We start from the raw sequence: 17,935 nt of genomic DNA, 5'->3' as shown, positions 1-17,935 counted from the left end.
AGAAAAACAACCTCCATAAATCACTGGGAGTCTTAATCATGATTATCGGAATATAATGAAGAATATGCCTGCTTTTCAATGCAAAAGGAAAAGTGAAGACAATTTTTTTTGACTAAATAAATATTTAGAAATTTTTAAAAATCAAATATAAAGAAATAATTTGGAAGTATTTGTGTTAAATTCCTCTTTTCTAACTAGTTTGCTTCTCTTCTCACCCCTTACCACCTCCACTCCAATCAATTCTCAAAAGCCTTCAATTATTCCACTGTATATATAAAATACATACACCTTATGTGGATTTCCAGAACTTCACAACAATAACCTCACTTACTTCTCCAGCCTCCCTTTTGCTTCTAGCCATATTCTAGAACACAAGTTTCCTGAAACTAGGGTCTACAGTATGAGCCAATGATATTCAGTGATGACTCCCACATTGGTATTCCTCCTACAGTGTTGAATCCATGCCTTTTCAAAGCTGATGCATGTGTGTATGTGTGTGTACATATATTGTTTTAGAAAAATCAAGCCAAGTGGAGGTAGTTCTACTAGCTTTCAACTCTCACAGACCTCTGACTTCAAAATTATATTAAATGAATTACTTACATGCAGTGAGTCAATGGGCACACTGATTCTAAAGCCAGTTAACATTCTCCATTTTCTAGACTTAATATTCCACATGAAATGTTTGACCTAAAGTAAGATAGGAACTTTCATGCATTATAAAGAACAAACAACTATTATTCTAATATCATTACTCTAAGATGGGAGAGGAAGGCCAGACGGAGACATCCTTCCTATTGAAGCAGATTGACAGCATGGTGCTGGAGAAACCACTCACACTAGAGACCTTGATATCTAGGCACAAAGAAGCTAAGGAGACAGTATAGTGTGGCAGTAACAGAGCACTGGCTCCGTCTACTGGCTCTGCACCATTGTGTAAGTCCTTAACCTTTCTGAACCTCAATTTCTTGGTCTTCAAATCTGAGTAATTACACTTATCACACAGGGCTGTTATAAGGATTATGTAACATACAGGTCCAGCAGAGGCACATCCGTCTCCTCCTCCTCCTCCTAATAATAATAAAAAATGTTTTATTGCACATTTACTAGAAAAAAACTGAGGCAGAGAGGAATCAGTAGCTTCCCCAAGGCCACACAGCTCTGAGATAATGGGAGTAATATAGATGTGCAGTACCTTATACATGGCATGTATTTCATAAATGGTAATGATTATTTTTACTCCCACTAACTCTGTTTTTTCTATTATGGCCATTGCTATTCTTCTACTAGTATATGTGATGACAATACAGTATTCTGAAGGCAGGATCTACACCTCTCACATTCACTGTTGGATGGTGGCCCTAAGTTTAAGCTTTGCTCAATAACGAATGACCCAGACTATGACTGAGAAACACTGTTTCATCTTTCCAAACAAAGGAAAACATACACATATATTTGGCTTTACTTTAACTATACTTAAAACACAAAATTAAAGGTGTCAATTTCTTTTTTGTAAAAACTCTTTTCACTGGAATAAACAAGCTCTAAGTAAATAAGACATTGACTACATTCATGATTCATACCAAGGAAAGAAGCTTTAATTACTACATTCTGTCTCCCGAGGCAGATTTAAAAAAAAAAAAATCTTTCTTCTGCCATTGTGTCTCTAGCACTGGGCAAGAGCAATGTCTTGAGGAAGTCTTTCTTCATTTCCAAAATGACTTTGACAACATAAAACAAACCCAGATGGCTTCTGAAACTGAAGTCTTTGCAAAGAGCACCTGGTCTATCAATCCTTCAATAGTGGTACCATTTATTTTAAACCACCTTTTCAGTTATTTTTCCCAATGATTTTATAATTGTTGCCATCTTCATACATGTTTGGGCTATTCTGTTATTATAAAGAAGCTCTGTATCATGGCTTCAAAAATCCAAGGCTTACCGATGCACCGAGAGCCATCTGTTGAGGTTACATATCCACGTGGACAAATGCAAAAATAGCTTCCCACGGTGTTGGAACACTCTCCAGTCTCACATATCCCAGGAATGACGTTGCACTCATCGATGTCTAATCAAGGGAAGGAGGAGAAGATGATTGAGAAAGGCCTCCATTAAACAGCTTGGACAAGGGATTTTTTTTTTTAACAGTATCAGAGCACTCATGGTTGATTAGGTCAGATCATATAACCCTGAATATACTCTTGTTTCAGACCCCAAAGAATTTCTCACACATATCTATGGGAACTGAGATGAAAGTAAACTCCCATGGCAGTAAAACAATGCCAACTAAAGCAAAACTCTATATCCTTCTCTCCCCCGCCCCCAAGCACAATTTAAATTGAAAATAAGTAAAGATGTCAGTGTTTTCGTTTCCATTCTATATCAATTAGGGAATTATCCCTACTACAGCCTTTAAAAAAACACATACAGGAATTACACTTTAAAATGTGGAATAACTAAATATGTTTAAAAATTTATAGCTGATTTTCACGCTAATTATTTGACCAATGGAGGATAGCAAGTAATTTTTTCTTCTATCTGGCTTCAGGATATGTTTTTGTACTTCCATTTGAATAGGGGTATATATGACATTCTGGGAATTAATTTTAAATCTAAAATAATACAGAAACATGGCAGAGGGCAAAGTTGGGAGGCTTTGGGAGGGGTCCAGTTTTCTTATTGTACTTCCCTGCACTTATCAGGTTCTGCTTACTCAAGGCCGGGACTAGTCTATTCCCTTGCACATTCAGGAAAGATCTTTCTTCTAAACTTTCATTAACGCAGAAAACTTGGCCATTTATATAACCGTTAACATATTTTTTCTTCTAGTTCAGTAAGCAGAGGGAGAGGTGGAAAGTCAAACAAAACTACAATTAAGTTCACTGGGACCTATGTGCTAATGCATTTAAGAGGAAATGAGCAATTGTGAGCGAAATCCAGCCACAGATGCCTAGGAGTTGGCCATCTTCTTTAGGGCACAGAGCTACCAAGACCATGAAATACAGAGAAGGATTTAAAAGTCATAAACATAGTGATTATGGAAAAGCAAACCTGAGCTTTTAAGTTTCTTTGAGGTTTTAAGTTGGATAAATTTATTTTTAATGTATCAATAAAGAAACAGGAAAAATTATATTCTTGTAAATACAAGGAAAGAAATTTTAAACCCCACAATTTAAAAAATGGTTGGTAATACTTATCCTTGAATTCCTCCATTGATCTAATCATTCTTTTTTCCTCCATTTATTCTGACAAGTTACTCCTGCCTACAAGCTGTGTCATGAAATAACTAGAAGCCTGTGCGTCTTCTTGGAATGTTCGCATATAAAAAAGTTAAAAGATTCAGACATTCCCTGAAATAATATCTTCATTTGAGGCTTAGCAGTTAGCCACTGAAGGCACAGTGGTACAAATCAAAATTGACCAATTCCCTAAGAGAGATCAGAACTCTAACATGAGTTGACTGCATGAGAACCAAGTACATAATGTGGTGCAGTTACCTTCAGATTTAATGCAACATAATGAAATCATGTGTGCCAAATTTGGGCCTACTATGTCTTGTGTTGCTATCTTCATGTGGTGCATCTTAACAAAATCAAACATGGATCCAGAACAGAAAGGAAACTAGAAGAGCTGTGCTTTAATCACCAAATACACTGATCAGTCACTTGAGGATAAGGAAGACTATGAAAGAGAGGAGTACACAGTAGAGCAGCAAACTCTACACAGGTGAAACACCTTAAGCTGCTTTCTGATCTTCTACAGTCATACGAAAAGTCAAGGCACAAAAAGAGCTCAGGATTGATCTAAGTTCTTAAAAATCAGAAACCTTAGGTCCTTCATTTAAGCATTAACTCATTTCCAGGCATTTCCTTTCATCATAAAGAACATCTTTGTGCTCTATTTCCAAATACTCCCCTGACAACAAAGAGTAGAAAAATGAAAGATGCTTAACATTTTTCTTCTTTAAGGAAAAAAAAATCTGGGACAGAGTAGAACACATGGAGTGCCATTAAGTTTGTGGTTTTTGTATTAAATATTTTAGTGTGCAAAACTCCATGTTTCATAATTCTTAGAGTTAACTAGAAACCTTAGGAGGTTAGCTTCCAAGTAATTGTATGAAAAAAGGCTCCTACTAAAGTATTTAGGGATCCTACATGAACAATAGCAATGTATTTCATTTTGGGGTAGGCTTTCACCTAAATTGGAAAAATTCACTTCTTTTTCTTTTTTTTGGACGGATCAAAACACCCTGCATTTCAACGCAGTCATGCCCAACCAATATTTATCCATAAGTTTAAATTTAAACTTAGCACTAAAATTTATAGTAGGAAGGATATGTGCTTTTAGCTCTTTTGTAATATTAGTTCTTCAAGATTTTATGTAACAATCAGATTTGAAAGTATATCCTTACAAATAGAAAACATACACTGCCTGGCAAGATATACAGAAGTGTGTTTAAGAGTGATAAGTCTATTCATGGGAAAAGGCAAAGTCTTAAAAAAAGGAGTTGGTTTCATTCATCCTCTGCATAACTAAAGTGTCTCTGGGGACAACCATCCCTTGACTTTTTAAAAAAAGTTTATTTATCAGGGGGCACTTCAGTGGCCCAGGTCATGACCATGGGGTCATGAAATTGAGCTTCAGGTCGGGCTCCATGCCAGCACAGACTCTGCTTGCGATTCTCTCTCTCTCTCTCTCTCTCTCTCTGCCACTCTCCCAACTTGAGCATACACACATGTGCACACATTCTCTCAAATAAAAATTAAAATCTTTAAAACTTTATCAGTTTGGTGACTTTGGTTGGCAAACAGCAGAAAAAGTGGTCTAAATGGACATAAACCAAAAAATGAATAGCATGCAAATCTGAAGTCCATATGGCATGGACATCAGGGTTGGTTTAAGCCAATGTCTCTTTCTCAGTTTCTTTGAGATGCGCTCAACTACGTCCTCCTCAGGGCTTTGATTTCATCCTTAGGCTGTCTTCCCTAATGGGAAAGTTCTAGGCTAGATCTTTGGAGTATCTAGTGCAAGAGAGGCTTTCTCTTTCTGTGGCTGTCTCTTAGAAAGGAGAATATTTTTTTCCCAGGAGCACACAGCAAACATTTTTTTGTGCTAATGTTCTGAACTACATTCCTCTAACTAGGAGAATATGCTGGTTGGCAAAGTCCTGGAGTTCTGAACCAACAACTGTGGTTAAGTGGAATACAGTCAACTTTAGACTAATAAAAAAGAACAAAAACTAAAACAAGGGGCACTCGAGTGGCTCAGTCAGTTATGTGTCTGCCTTCAGCTCAGGTCATGATCCCAGGGTCCTGGGATTGAGTTCTGCATGGGGCCTGTTTCTCCCTCTCCTTCTGCTATTCCTCTGGTTGTGTACTATGTCAAGTAAATAAATAAAATCTCAAAAAACAAACAAAAAATAAAACCAAAAAAACAGAATGGGTGAGTACATCCGAAAACAGAGCACACCTGAAGCATGGGAAATGTACCAGAATGGGTAGGATGTTGATAGAAGATGAGTTTAGATAGCTAGCCATATGCTGAATCCTGCAGAGTCCTCCCAAGGACTTTGGCTTTTATTCTGAGGTGATCAGTGGTGTCTCTGAAGGAGGTTAAACTGAACAAGAGCATTACATAGGCAAATCAATATTTTAGAAGGACAATTCTTATGGGTAATGTGGACAGATAATAAACAGCCTAGTGATCAATGATGAAAGCATGGAGTAGGCTTTATGATGAGGAAGAGAACACATATTCATGAGATACGAAGAAGGGGAAATCAATAGGACTTTGCTACTGGATAATAATATCTTAGACTTCTAGTTTGATAAACAATGGAGATAATGGTAGTGCTATTAACTGAGGATGGGATATGGAGGGAAGAAGACATTTTAAGGTTGGACTGGGTTTTAGACTTTTTGAACTTGAGATTTTTGAGAGAAGTGGTCAGCAATTTCAACTGAATAGCTACAAATTTGAAACTGAATAAAGACATGAGCCATAAAGACATACATTTGTAAATTATCACCAACTCAGAGGATTGTGTTTGAAGTTGTGGCAATAAATGAGATGTCCAAAGGAGACACATAAATTAAGAGAACAGAAGTTAAGGAGGGCACTTCTGAGAACCACCACCATTTAAGAGAAGTCAAAAGTCAAAGTCTCCCATTATGGGAGACCCAGGAAGGAAAAATGAGGGCAAGAAGAGGAAGAGTATGAGGAATGAAGGCCAGCAAGGACACTGTCAAATGGAGAGGGTTGCTGAGTACAGCATGGAAGGGTAAAGAAAGAGAAGGGCTAGAAAGTGCTTGGTAATTTGAAGAAGTTGAGCACAGTGTTCTTCTTTTTTTTTGTTTTTTTTCCTAAAAGAAAATTAGATCTAAGCAAAACCATCTGACAGATTTGACTGCCAAACCACAGAACCTCATATTTGTCAACCAACATTTACAACATTTACTGTAAATCTTACTCTAAGCAGAATATGTTGAATAATTTGGTAAGTAGTGCTAAGTGTGATCTCAGATATCATTGAATTCTAAGAACATGGCCCTAGAGATCCTGTCAATTCCAATATGGACGTCATACTATAAAGCAGTCCATGTAACAATTATGCTACAGAGAACTTAAAACAAATAAAATAAGAAATTTTGTTTGAAAAAAGCATTCGTATTTTCTTTCTGTCAATGTCAAGGAACTTTATGTATCTGGACTATTCTGTATAATTTTTCTTATAGGAAAAAAGGCATATTTCCACTTTACACTGAATTTCAGTTATTTAATATGCTATTTAAATTCACAACTAAATTTTAAACAGAGTAAGCTGCTACCTATTTCAAGCATTTGAAATAAGGAGAACAAGCATTACTGAAATGTTAAGATAAGCTATAATGGAAAAATAATGTTTGCTTTCCCCTATTCAAATTTTGAATGCATGATGTGTATCAAGTGTACTCAAAATTCAGTCATATATTCATAAAGTTTTATTGAAATATAAATATTATATGGTAGTATAATTCATCTACTTACAGTGCAAACTTCAATGGTTTTTAGTATATTTACAGGGTTGTGCAGTCATTGCTACAACTTAATTTTAGAATATTTTCATCCCTTCAAAATATAACATTTTCAAGGTTATCAATGTTGTGGCATACACTAGTACTTCCGCCTTCTAATGCCTGAATATTACAGTGTATGGATATATCACATTTTATTTATTCATTTATTCATTCATCAGTTGATGGATATTCAAGTTATTTCCATTTTTTGGCTATTATGGAAAGAGCTGCTATGAACATTTGGGTACTAGTTTTATGTTTTCATCTCCCTTGGGTATACACCTAAAAGGGAAATTGCTCAGTCATAAGGTAACTCTATGTTTAATTTATTGAGGAACTGCTAAATTGTCTTCCAAAGCACCTATAGTGTTTTAAATTCCCACTAGCAATGTATGGAGATTCCAGTTTCTCCACATCCTTGCCAAAAGTCATTATTATCTTTTTTATTTTAATAATGTGAAGTGGTATCACACTGTAGTTTGGGTTTGCATTTCCCTAATGACTAAAGATGTTGAGCACATTTTAATATGCTTACTGGCTTCTTATACTTCTTTGGAGAAATATCTAATTGCTTTGTTCAGTTTTTAGCAGTATGAGAGAACTGAGTTGAAAAGGTTTTTTATATGCGTCCTATATCTGACACATAACTTGCATATGAATTTCCAATATGAACCTTAGAATAGGCTGCTAATTTGTGGTGGTGGGGGGGAAGCAAATTGGGATTGCAACAGGGATTGTGTTGCATCAATTTGGGAAATGTTATCATCCTAACAATATTAAGTATTACAATCTACAAACATGGAATATATTTCCATTTATTTAGAGCCTCTTTAATTTCTTTCAAAAGGGTTTTGGAGTTTTAAATGTAAAATTCTTTCACTTCAAAAAAAATTCTTTCACTTCCCATGTTAAATGTATCCCTAGAATTTTATTCTTTTTGATTCAATCATAAATGGAATCTTTTTCTTAGTTTCACTTTCAGAATGTTCACCACTAGTGTATGGCTATGCAACTGAGTTTTATATATTGTTGTATTAAATCAAACAAGCCAGTTATGAAATACCATATATTTTATGATTCCATTTATAGGAATGTCCAGAACAGGCAAACCTATAGAGACAGATGAGTCATTATTAGTTGTAGATCTTCTAGTTTTATATAGGTTAGTTACTTCCTAAAGCTTAGAGGGAGGTAGGGAGAGTGACTACTGATGAGATGGAAGTACTTTTGAAGGGATGAAAATATTCATAAATTAAGTTGTAGCAATGACTGCACAACCCTGTGAATATACTAAAAACCACTGAAGTTTGCACCATAAGTTTGCATAACATCAACCTGGCTGAACTCTTTTATTGGATCCAATAGTTTTATTTATTTATTGTCTTTTTTCCCTTTTTATTTTTAATGAAAAAAATTGCAGCTCCCCTTTCTTTTTTTTTGTATATTTTTTTATTGGAGTTTGATTTGTACATATAGCATAACACCCAGTGCTCATCCTGTCAAGTGCCCCCTTCAGTGCCTGTCACCCAGCCACCCCAACCCCTCGCCCACCTCCCTTCCAACACCCCTTGTTCGTTTCCCAGAGTTAGGTGTCTCTCATGCTCCAATAGTTTTTTAGAGGACACTTCCTTCACTTCGATGGATAGCTTTTCACTTTATAGTTGACATCTTCTCCACCAAAGGTATGTCATCTGCACATCTGCACATTGCATTCCTTTCTCTTTTCTAATCTGGATACTATTTATTTCCTTTTCTTACCTAACTGCTCCATTAGTCAGAAGCATTCATTCTTTTGCCAGGACATATGTTAACCATAGTTTTTCATAACTGCCCTTGATCAAGTAAAGGATGTTTCTTTTGATTCCTAATTTGTTGATCATTTTTATCATGAAAAGGTGTCATATTTTCTTAATGCATTTTTTTCATCTATTGAAATGACTATATGGCTTTTGTCTTTTATTATTCAAGTATTTGGATGGTGTATTACATCATTTGATTTTTCAAAGGCTGAACAACCCCACCTTGAATTCCTGGAATAAATATGTATGTGTATATAATGAGAATATATGATTATGATGTATAATCCTTTTTGTATGTAGTTGGACTCCATGTGCTAATAGTTTCTTGAGGATATTTACATCGTATTCAATGAGGAATATTAATATTTATCTCTAATTTTTTTCTTATTTTCTTTGGGTTTAGTATCAGTGTGACACTCCTCAGAAAAAGAACTGGGAGACATTTCTACCTTATCTATTTTGGGGAAGAGTTTAGGAAATATTGGGATTAATTCTTTCTTGAAAGTTTTGTAGAATTTACCACTGAAGTTATCTGGGCTTGGAATTTTCTTTCTTCTGGGAAATTTTTAAAAGTACTAATTGGATCTCTTTACAATTGCTATAACATGTTACCACAACGTAATATTAAATCTATTCAGATATTTCCATTTCTTCTAAAGACAGTTTTGGTAGTTTGTGTCTTTCAAGGGCTTACTCTTTTTATCTAAGTGGTCTAATTTATTGGCATATAGTTGGCCATTATATTACTTTATGATAATTTTTGTAGGTCACTGGTGATGTGTTTTCTTTCACTTATGACTTGTAATTTGAGTTTTCTTTTTTCTTGTTCAGTCTAACTAAAGGATTGTCAACTTTGCTGACCTTTTCAATCAACTGCTTGTTTTGTTGACATCCTCTATTATTTTCTGAGCTCGATTTTCCTTATTTTCAGTCTGATTAGGTTATTGGTTTGTGATCTTTCTTTTTAGTAGAGGTGTTTTACAGCTAGAGATTTCCCTCTAAGGATGGCTTGAAATGCATCTCACAGTTTTGCCTATTCTTTTTTTTTTCATTCATCTCAAATTATTTTCTGGTTTCCCTGTGAATCTTCTCTGCACCATTAGTTACTTAGTAATCTGCTGCTTAATTTTTACATACTTGTTAATCTTCCAAATTTCTTTCTGTTATTAATTTCATTTAATTCCATTGTGGTTGGAGAACATCCTTTGCATGACTTCAATCTTTCCAAATTTTATTAAGCCTTGTTTTATGGCCCAGCATATGGTCTGTTGTGGAAAACATTTTGTGTAATTTCAAGAATAATATATATTCTGTTGTGTGGAGTGTTCTTCAGATGTGTGTCAGATCTAATTAGTTTATCATGTTGTTCACTGTTCTAGTTGTTTATCTTCTGCCTCATTGCTGTATTACTGTATCCATAACTGAAAGTGGGGTATTGAATTCTCCAGTATTGTTGATAAAGTGTATATTTCTCCCTTCAATTCTGTTAGTTTTGCTTCATGTATTTGGGAATCTGTTGTTAGGAGCATATACATTTTTATAAACATAACTCTGGTAGATTAATCCTTTTATCACTAGGAAACGTTCCTAGCAATTTTTTATTTAAAATCTATTTTGTCTGATAATAAGTTAGCCATTCTAGCTAGCTGTTTGTGGTTTATATGATGCATCTTTTTTCTTTTAATATTCAACCCATGTGTATATTTTATTTTAAAGTATGTCTTCTATAGACTGTGCAATGTACTGATTGGTCAAATTTTGTACTTAAGGCCCCTTAGCCAGTTAGAGTTCTACTGCTTGCTGCCGGATGTGCATGTGGCATAGAAGATGCTATCACAGTTAAAAAGAGTATGTGGAGTTTTTTGCCCCATGTATAGCCAAGGAAGAGTAGTTTGTAAGTCCCCTCTCTGATCTCGCTTGAGGAGGTAGAGCTTTGGGCACGTATGTAATTGTACATGGGTAGGGACATCTGTGTTATAATTTTTAAGCCTGGCTTCCTAGGAGTCACTCCTTGGTCAGAGTAGCTTAAATTATTCAGTTTTTGTCAGAGATTGATTTGAAGCCTTTGTGTCAGTGAGGCCTCTGTCCTGCACTGATAGGTCTGTGTGTTGCTTGAGAAATGCTTTTAAGTCCGACATTCTGCTCCTGAGTGCATGCAGCCTAGCACATATCACAACCTTCTCAAATCTCAGAGTTGAGTGGGATCCTAGGAGGGCTCTTCTGGACTCTATCTAATTCTGTTAACTTTCTGGATGTGCTACTATTTTGCTTGAATCATTGGGCTACTCACCTCCTCTTAATTGTCTCCCTCCAAAATTTCTACTGTGTATGATAGTGCCCTTAGGTATAGAGTTCTCCATTTCCTGTTCCAAATAAAGTTGTCCTTTCAAGCAGAGCTAAGGCTTTCTCAGTCCTCATGATCTGCCTGTTCCCTGGGTACTTCAGAGACATCGGTGAAAGGACTCACTTTTCCTGCAGTGATGCATCTGCTCTACCAGCAGGAACACTGGAAGGAGACTGGCAGCTCCTGTATTCTCAGTATATCCCTCCCTGAATGGAACCTCTGTTCTTTGAACAAACTGGAGTTGGTGCCATTGGACAATCACCAGTGGTACAACCTGGGGTAAGCCTCCCACCTACCAGTGGAAGCTGGGTGTAGAAGGAAAAGCAGTTCACTCTGTTGTTCCCACCTGGATGAGAGCTTCTGAAAATGGAATGAGGGTAGGGAAAGGAGATGAGAAATACCAGGAGCCTGGCTTTCTATGAATTTATAATCTATTAAGTAGTGTAGTATTATAATCTAGTATAGTAGTATAATCTATTAAGTAAATGTAAAACAAGGCACAATATGATGGATTCCACCAGAGAAGGTCAACAATATACTATCTCAATTCAATTATGAGAACAAGGAAAAGCTCCTGGAGGACACAGTAATAAGGAACAGTAATAAGGAACCCTAAGGCATGGAACAGAACTGCAACATGGAGAGAAGATGACAGGAGTTCTTTCAGACAGAGGAGACACTATAAGCCAAAGTACAGAGGTGAACAATTAAAAGGTATGGATGAGGAATGAACAGTTTCCCATGAGCTGAGAGTATTTATAAGGGAGTAGAAGAAAATACAACTGGAAAGTCAGAATGTCATTTTTAGGAATCTGTCCTTATTTTGAAGCAATGAGGAGAACCTAAATCACTAAGCAGGGAAAGAGTAAGAATTTTACTTTTCATGGGAATTAAAGAATACATTCATCATGATGACTACTGAAGAACAATGTATATGTTGAATCATATATTGTATGCCTGAAACTAATGTAACACTGTATGTTAACCATACTGGAATTAAAATCAAAAACTTAATACAAATAACTTTACTTTTGGTAAATGTACCTACCAGTGTTGATAAAGAAGAACAGGGCTAAGGTAAGAACAAGGCAGGGATAATATGGTCAAAGCTCCAGTGAATGATGGGGTCTAGGAAAGGAAACAATGAATGGAAAAAGCATCCTGAAAGTAAAACCAAGAATAAGAGAAAGGGAGGGTAAAATTTCATTACTGAACTAATATTAAAAAATTGATAAAATCAAGGAAGTATATATATATTTTTAAAGATTGTATTTATTCATGAGAGACAGAGAAAGAGAGGCAGAGACATAGGCAGAGGGAAAACAGGCTCCACAGGGAGCCTGTTGTGGGACTTGATCCCGGGATCACTACCTAAGCCAAAGGCAGACACTCAACTGCTGAGCCACCCAGGTGTGCCCAAGGAAGTAGATTTTTGGGAAACTTGATGGTTTCATTAACATTTTGAGCTAAGTATCTAGAAAATGGCTGAAAATCCAGGGTAGATTTCTATAAAGGGATCAGCAGCTATGGATAAAGATAGTTGAAACCAAAACCAGTGCAAATAAAATCAAATAAAATAAATATTAAATAAATAAAATAAAATAAAATAAATAAAATCAGTTAAGCAGAGAATATAAAGAGAAAAGAACAAAAGAGAGGATGGTAACAACACTTTCTAAGGGGATATATTCATTTGAAAGAAGAGAGATAGCAAGCGAAGATAAAAAAGAAAAGAAAGCTCACCAGGATTACTGAAAAGGTATTTAAATTTTATTTTATTTTGAAAAGTGATTTAAATTTTTAAAAAATATGTATGTATGTATGTATTTAAGAGAGGGAGGGAGGGAGGGAGGGAGGGATGGAGGGAGGGAGGGAGGGAGGGAGGGAGGGAGGGAGGGAGGGAGGGAGAGAGAGAGAGAGAGAGAGAGAAAGAGAACAGAACACAGGAGGGGCAGAGGGAGAGAATCATGAAGCAGACTCTAGGCTGAGTTTCAAGCCCAAAGCAGGGCTCAATCTCATGACCCTGGCATCATGACCTGAGCCAAAACCAAGATTCAGACACTCAACCAAGTGTACCACACAAGAGCCCCTGATTTAAATTTCAAAGAAGTCCAATGTAACAGGCAAAATAATGGCTCACCAATGATGTCAGAGTCCTAATCCTGGGAACCCATAACTATGTCAGTTCATATGACAAAGGGGATTCAAGATTGCAAATAACTCAAGTTGAGATGGGGAGATAATCCTGTATTATCTAGTCCTAGGTTCAATGTAATAAAGAATCCTTGTAAGTGGAAGATGAGGCAACAGTGTCAGGTTTGAAGAAAGATTTGAAGATGCTATATTGCTAGCTTCAAAGATGGAAGGGGGCCGCAAGCCAGGAATAAGGAAGTTTCTAGGAGCTGGAAAAGTAAAATGAATTCTTCCCTAGCCACTCCAGAAGGAATATGCTGTCCTGTCCACACCTTGACTTCAGCCTGGTGAGACCTATTTTGGACTTCATATTTCCAAAAATATAAAATAACAAATCTGTGCTTTAAGTCACTAAGTTTTTGTTAATATGTTATAGCACCAGAGGAAACTCAGACCTCATGGAATGATATTTAAGAAGAAACATGGTAACCAAGAATAGTAAATGCTATGAGGGAGTCATGAGAACAAAGGCAATTTTATAAAAGGATAAGAAATAATTGGTGGGGTAGAAGTTGAAATCACTGGTGTATATTAAGCCTTTAGGAAACCTTATAGCAAAGAAAGAAAGAAATAATATTGACAAGAAACTAAAGAGACAGAGGAAAGGAGTTTTGTTGTTAATGTGGTTTAGACATTGGGGTGCTGCTGTCCCAGCGTTTCACTGCATCTGTATCTTTGGGGTAAATCCCCAGCAGTGCAATTGCTGGGTTGCAGGGCAGTTCTATTTTTAACTCTTTGAGGAACCCCCACACAGTTTTCCCAAATTGAATTCAACCAGGCTTGGAGATGTTTGAGTTGATCACTATTTTATTTTTTTTTAATTTAAATTCAATTAGCCAACCTATAGTACATACTTAGTTTCAGATGTAATGTTCAATACTTTATCAGTTGCGTATAATACCCAATGCTCATCAAATCACAATTTTAAAGTATTTTAGTTCTCAATGTTTGTGGGAAATCAAATAAGAGGAGTGGGTTTTAATAAAAGCAAGCCAACCAACTTAAAAAAAATGTGGTTTAGGATGGCCTTGATTGTAGGTAAGGAGAATCAGGAATGAGAAGAGATACAAGCTAGAAACTGAGCTAATTAACAGTAAGAGTTAGGAGTCTAGAAAGATCACAGAAGGAAGTATAGAGCCAGAACATTTTGCTCTTGAAAAATGCAAAGACACTTCATCAAAGGCAGTGAAAATGGAAATCAAGTATGAAATAAGATAATCTGAGGTTGAATAAGTTCACATCAAATAGCTTCAGTCTTTTAGGTAAAATAAAATAGAGCACATGTCACAAAAACTTTAATGTGCACACAAAAACATCACCTGGACAGCTTACTAAACATGCAGATTGTGATTTCTAGTCAAGATGTTCTCTGGGGCACCTGAGTGGCTCAGTCAGTTAAACATGTGCCTTCAGCTCAGGTCATGATCTCAGGGTCCTGGAATCAAGCCCCATATCTGGCCCCCTGCTCAGGGGAGAGCCTGCTTCTCCCTCTACCCGTCCCTCATTCATATTCTCTCTCTCTCTCTCAAATAAATGAATAAACTCTTTAAAAAAATGCTCTAGCACTCCCCCCTTCTATCCCAAACACATAACCATGATAGATGACATATAAAAAGAAAAAAAAAAGAAGACCCAGCTGTTTCCAAAACACAAGATAAACGTTTCCTTGGACCACAAATAGAATTGCAAAGCAATGAGTAGAGCTGAAACCAGGGATTTGCTGGACTCCTTCCCCAGCTGGTGGTGGTAGCCAAAAGAGCACAATGATACTGATGACAATGTGGTGTGATAAACACTAAAGCATGAGCAGTGCAGGGTGAAAAGGAAACATAGAAGAGAAATGGGTCAGAAAAGACTTTCCCTGGACAGTCACACGAAAACACATCATATAAAGAGGACCACATCAGGCTATGAAGATGAAAATGGAATACTCTCTTCTAGGCAGAGGGAAGAGCACACACAAAGGTGAAGCAAGAGGGAGCATGATTTATTTGAGGAACTAAGTAAATGTTAATGGGTCTGAATCACAGAATATGTAGAAAGAAATGAAGCTAGAGAAGGAAGTAGAGGATGCTCATGTAGGAACTTCATAAAAAAATCAAGGGACTCAAACAGAGAAGTGACATGGCCAAACATGGTCTGGCAAGATCACTGTGCCTACAATGTGGAGAAAGGACTGCAGTGGGACAAGCAGGATGTAGGGAGATGCCAAAGAAAGCTCAGTAATCCAAAAGAGATGATAGGGATCAAGGCACAGAAGAGTGGATAAATTCCAAATACATTTAGGAAACACAATTCATTCAAATACCTTGGTAGTAAAAATGTGTCAGGGTGCACCTGGGTGGCTCAGCCAGTTACGTGGCCTGACTTTTGGGTTCAGCTCAGGTCATGAGATCCAACTTCAGCTCTGTGTCAGGCTCTAGGGCCTAAGGGGACTTGGCTTGAGATTCTCCCCCTCTGCCCCTCCCCCACTGAGTATGCACATGCTCTCTCATCAATCAATCAATCAATCAATCTTTAAAAAAATATGTGTCAAGAAAGGGAGGAATCAAGATCTAGGAATCCTAGATTTAGGATTGTGACAAGGTATAGTGGAAGTGCTTGGTAAGGTACACAAAGGGTGGGTTTGGGGAGCTACAATTCTGCACGCTAAGGTTGAGGTAACTGTGGGGGAGGGTACAGGCTCACTAGATCAAAGGTAGGGAACACAGGAGACAGATTATAGGCACTCCATTTGGAGGGAGGGGGCAGCTGCATGTAGATGATGTTTTGTTTTTTAATAAAGACTTCATTTATTTATTCATGAGACACACAGAGAGGCAGACACACAGGCAATGGGAGAAGCAGGCTTCCTGTGGGGAGCCTGATGCGGGACTTGGTCCCAGGATCCTGGGATCACGCGCTGAGCTGAAGGCAGATGTTCAACCACTGAGCCACAAAGACGTCCCAGATGATGTTTTATCTGACCCAGGAAAGTCAGGTAAGATAAGGAATAGGAAGACTCTACCTGGCGATCTTGATGAGATTAGCTTCACTTAACTAGAGACGATACTACACAGATCATAGAGGGTTCCAGAATGAGGCAGAATACAGAAAGTAGGCATAACTGTAGATAATTCCCAGGTTTGATGTAAAGAAGAAGGAAAAGAGGGGGTAGGAGCTAGAGAGAAAGATAGAAAGGGAAAGATATATTTTTAGGATGACGGAAAACCCCACGATCCATTGTACAGAGATGTTGTCTATCGTGTATTGTCAATATTTTTTGTAATCTCATGGTTTTACCATAGTAGGATTATATATTCCTTCTTGATCCCTTTTCTCTTGTTATTGATCTAAGGAAGTACATTTAAAATAGTCTCTGGGCACCAAAGGGAATTCTCAGTTAAGAGGGTTTTTTTTTTTTGTCTGTTTAGGCAGAATAATGACATTTTTTTTAAAAGGCTACTTGTGTAGCCATGTAATGAATGGTTCCCTTTTGGCCTGAAATCAATACTGTATCTTTCTAAACACTAATTTGGAGTAACTCAGGCATGAAGTAATGGCAGCAAGAGGCAAGTCCATCACAGTGCTTTTTAACACTAAAACAGTTGGAAAGCTATTTCTATTTCAAAAGACATAAAAGTTACTGATAATATAGTCAAACAATATGAGCTTAAATTTTTTGTCTGCATCCCAAAAAGGTTATTTCTTGAGAAGTATAGCCATTCAGTGGCTTTTCCTTTCCTCTTTTTTCAATTTACTCAGAGTAGAAACATTTTGTTACCCTTTTTCAGCCCAAAATGAGTAACACCAAATCGTTTATAAGTTCCAAAATCCTGAAGACTTAAAATAAGGATGCTGAGCTTCTGTAGGAGAATATTTTTAACAACTGAGTGGTGAGCTGTTAAAACTATGTCCTCTAGAAGCTTGCTTTCTTCCCATTCTTCTTGCCTTCCACAATTACCTTAAAAATTTTAAATATAGGGAAATTAAATTGAAAGCCTCCTTTAATGTTGGGTAAAACCTACAATTTCAACAACACAAAAGTCAGGAAATTCCGAAGTTAAATTTACTATAACCATTTGGACTTGGCAAAAATGCAAGAATTTAATATTTTCTGTTCCAATTTTTTTTGTTAAGCATCAGTATATTGAGATGTAATTATAAAACCCTCAGGATTTCAAAATGTATTTGGCTTAATGCAGTAAAAGCCTTAATTTAAGAAATCTTGATCTTTTATCAATACCCTAATGGTGCATCCAGTTCTTTATTTTGTATCTTCTGAATAAATGGCAGTAAGAGAAAAAAGAAATCTGTCCTACATTCCATGATAGAATTATAATATACTCATTAATCTCTGTGCTTTTCATACTTATTACTGCAGAGGAAAAAACTTTTCCCTTATTCCCTTCTACATTCTTTGGTTGGCCTACTAATTAACATAAGAGAGATGAATAGGAGAAAAACTAATTTCTTATGGTAAGGGAATCCATAGAAATATGAGACTCAAAGAAGTGACCAAAGCAGGCAGCTTTTTATACCTTTTAAACAAAGGAACATTATTT

At 36.6% G+C, this 17,935-nt stretch overlaps 1 protein-coding gene across 1 annotated transcript in view; it reads right to left on the bottom strand.

The window, feature by feature from the left end:
- The window catches only part of FBN2 (fibrillin 2), a 239,567-nt gene that overhangs the window by 120,058 nt on the left and 101,574 nt on the right, over nucleotides 1-17,935 (bottom strand). Inside the window, exon 8 of the mRNA XM_055302348.1 lies at nucleotides 1,943-2,068. Coding sequence (XP_055158323.1) covers nucleotides 1,943-2,068 — 126 coding nt within the window. The remainder of the gene's footprint in view (nucleotides 1-1,942; nucleotides 2,069-17,935) is intronic.

This window comes from Nyctereutes procyonoides, unplaced genomic scaffold (genome assembly GCF_905146905.1).
Source record: "Nyctereutes procyonoides isolate TBG_1078 unplaced genomic scaffold, NYPRO_anot_genome, whole genome shotgun sequence".
NCBI lineage: Eukaryota > Metazoa > Chordata > Mammalia > Carnivora > Canidae > Nyctereutes > Nyctereutes procyonoides.
This window is presented reverse-complemented; position numbering and strand designations above follow the sequence as displayed.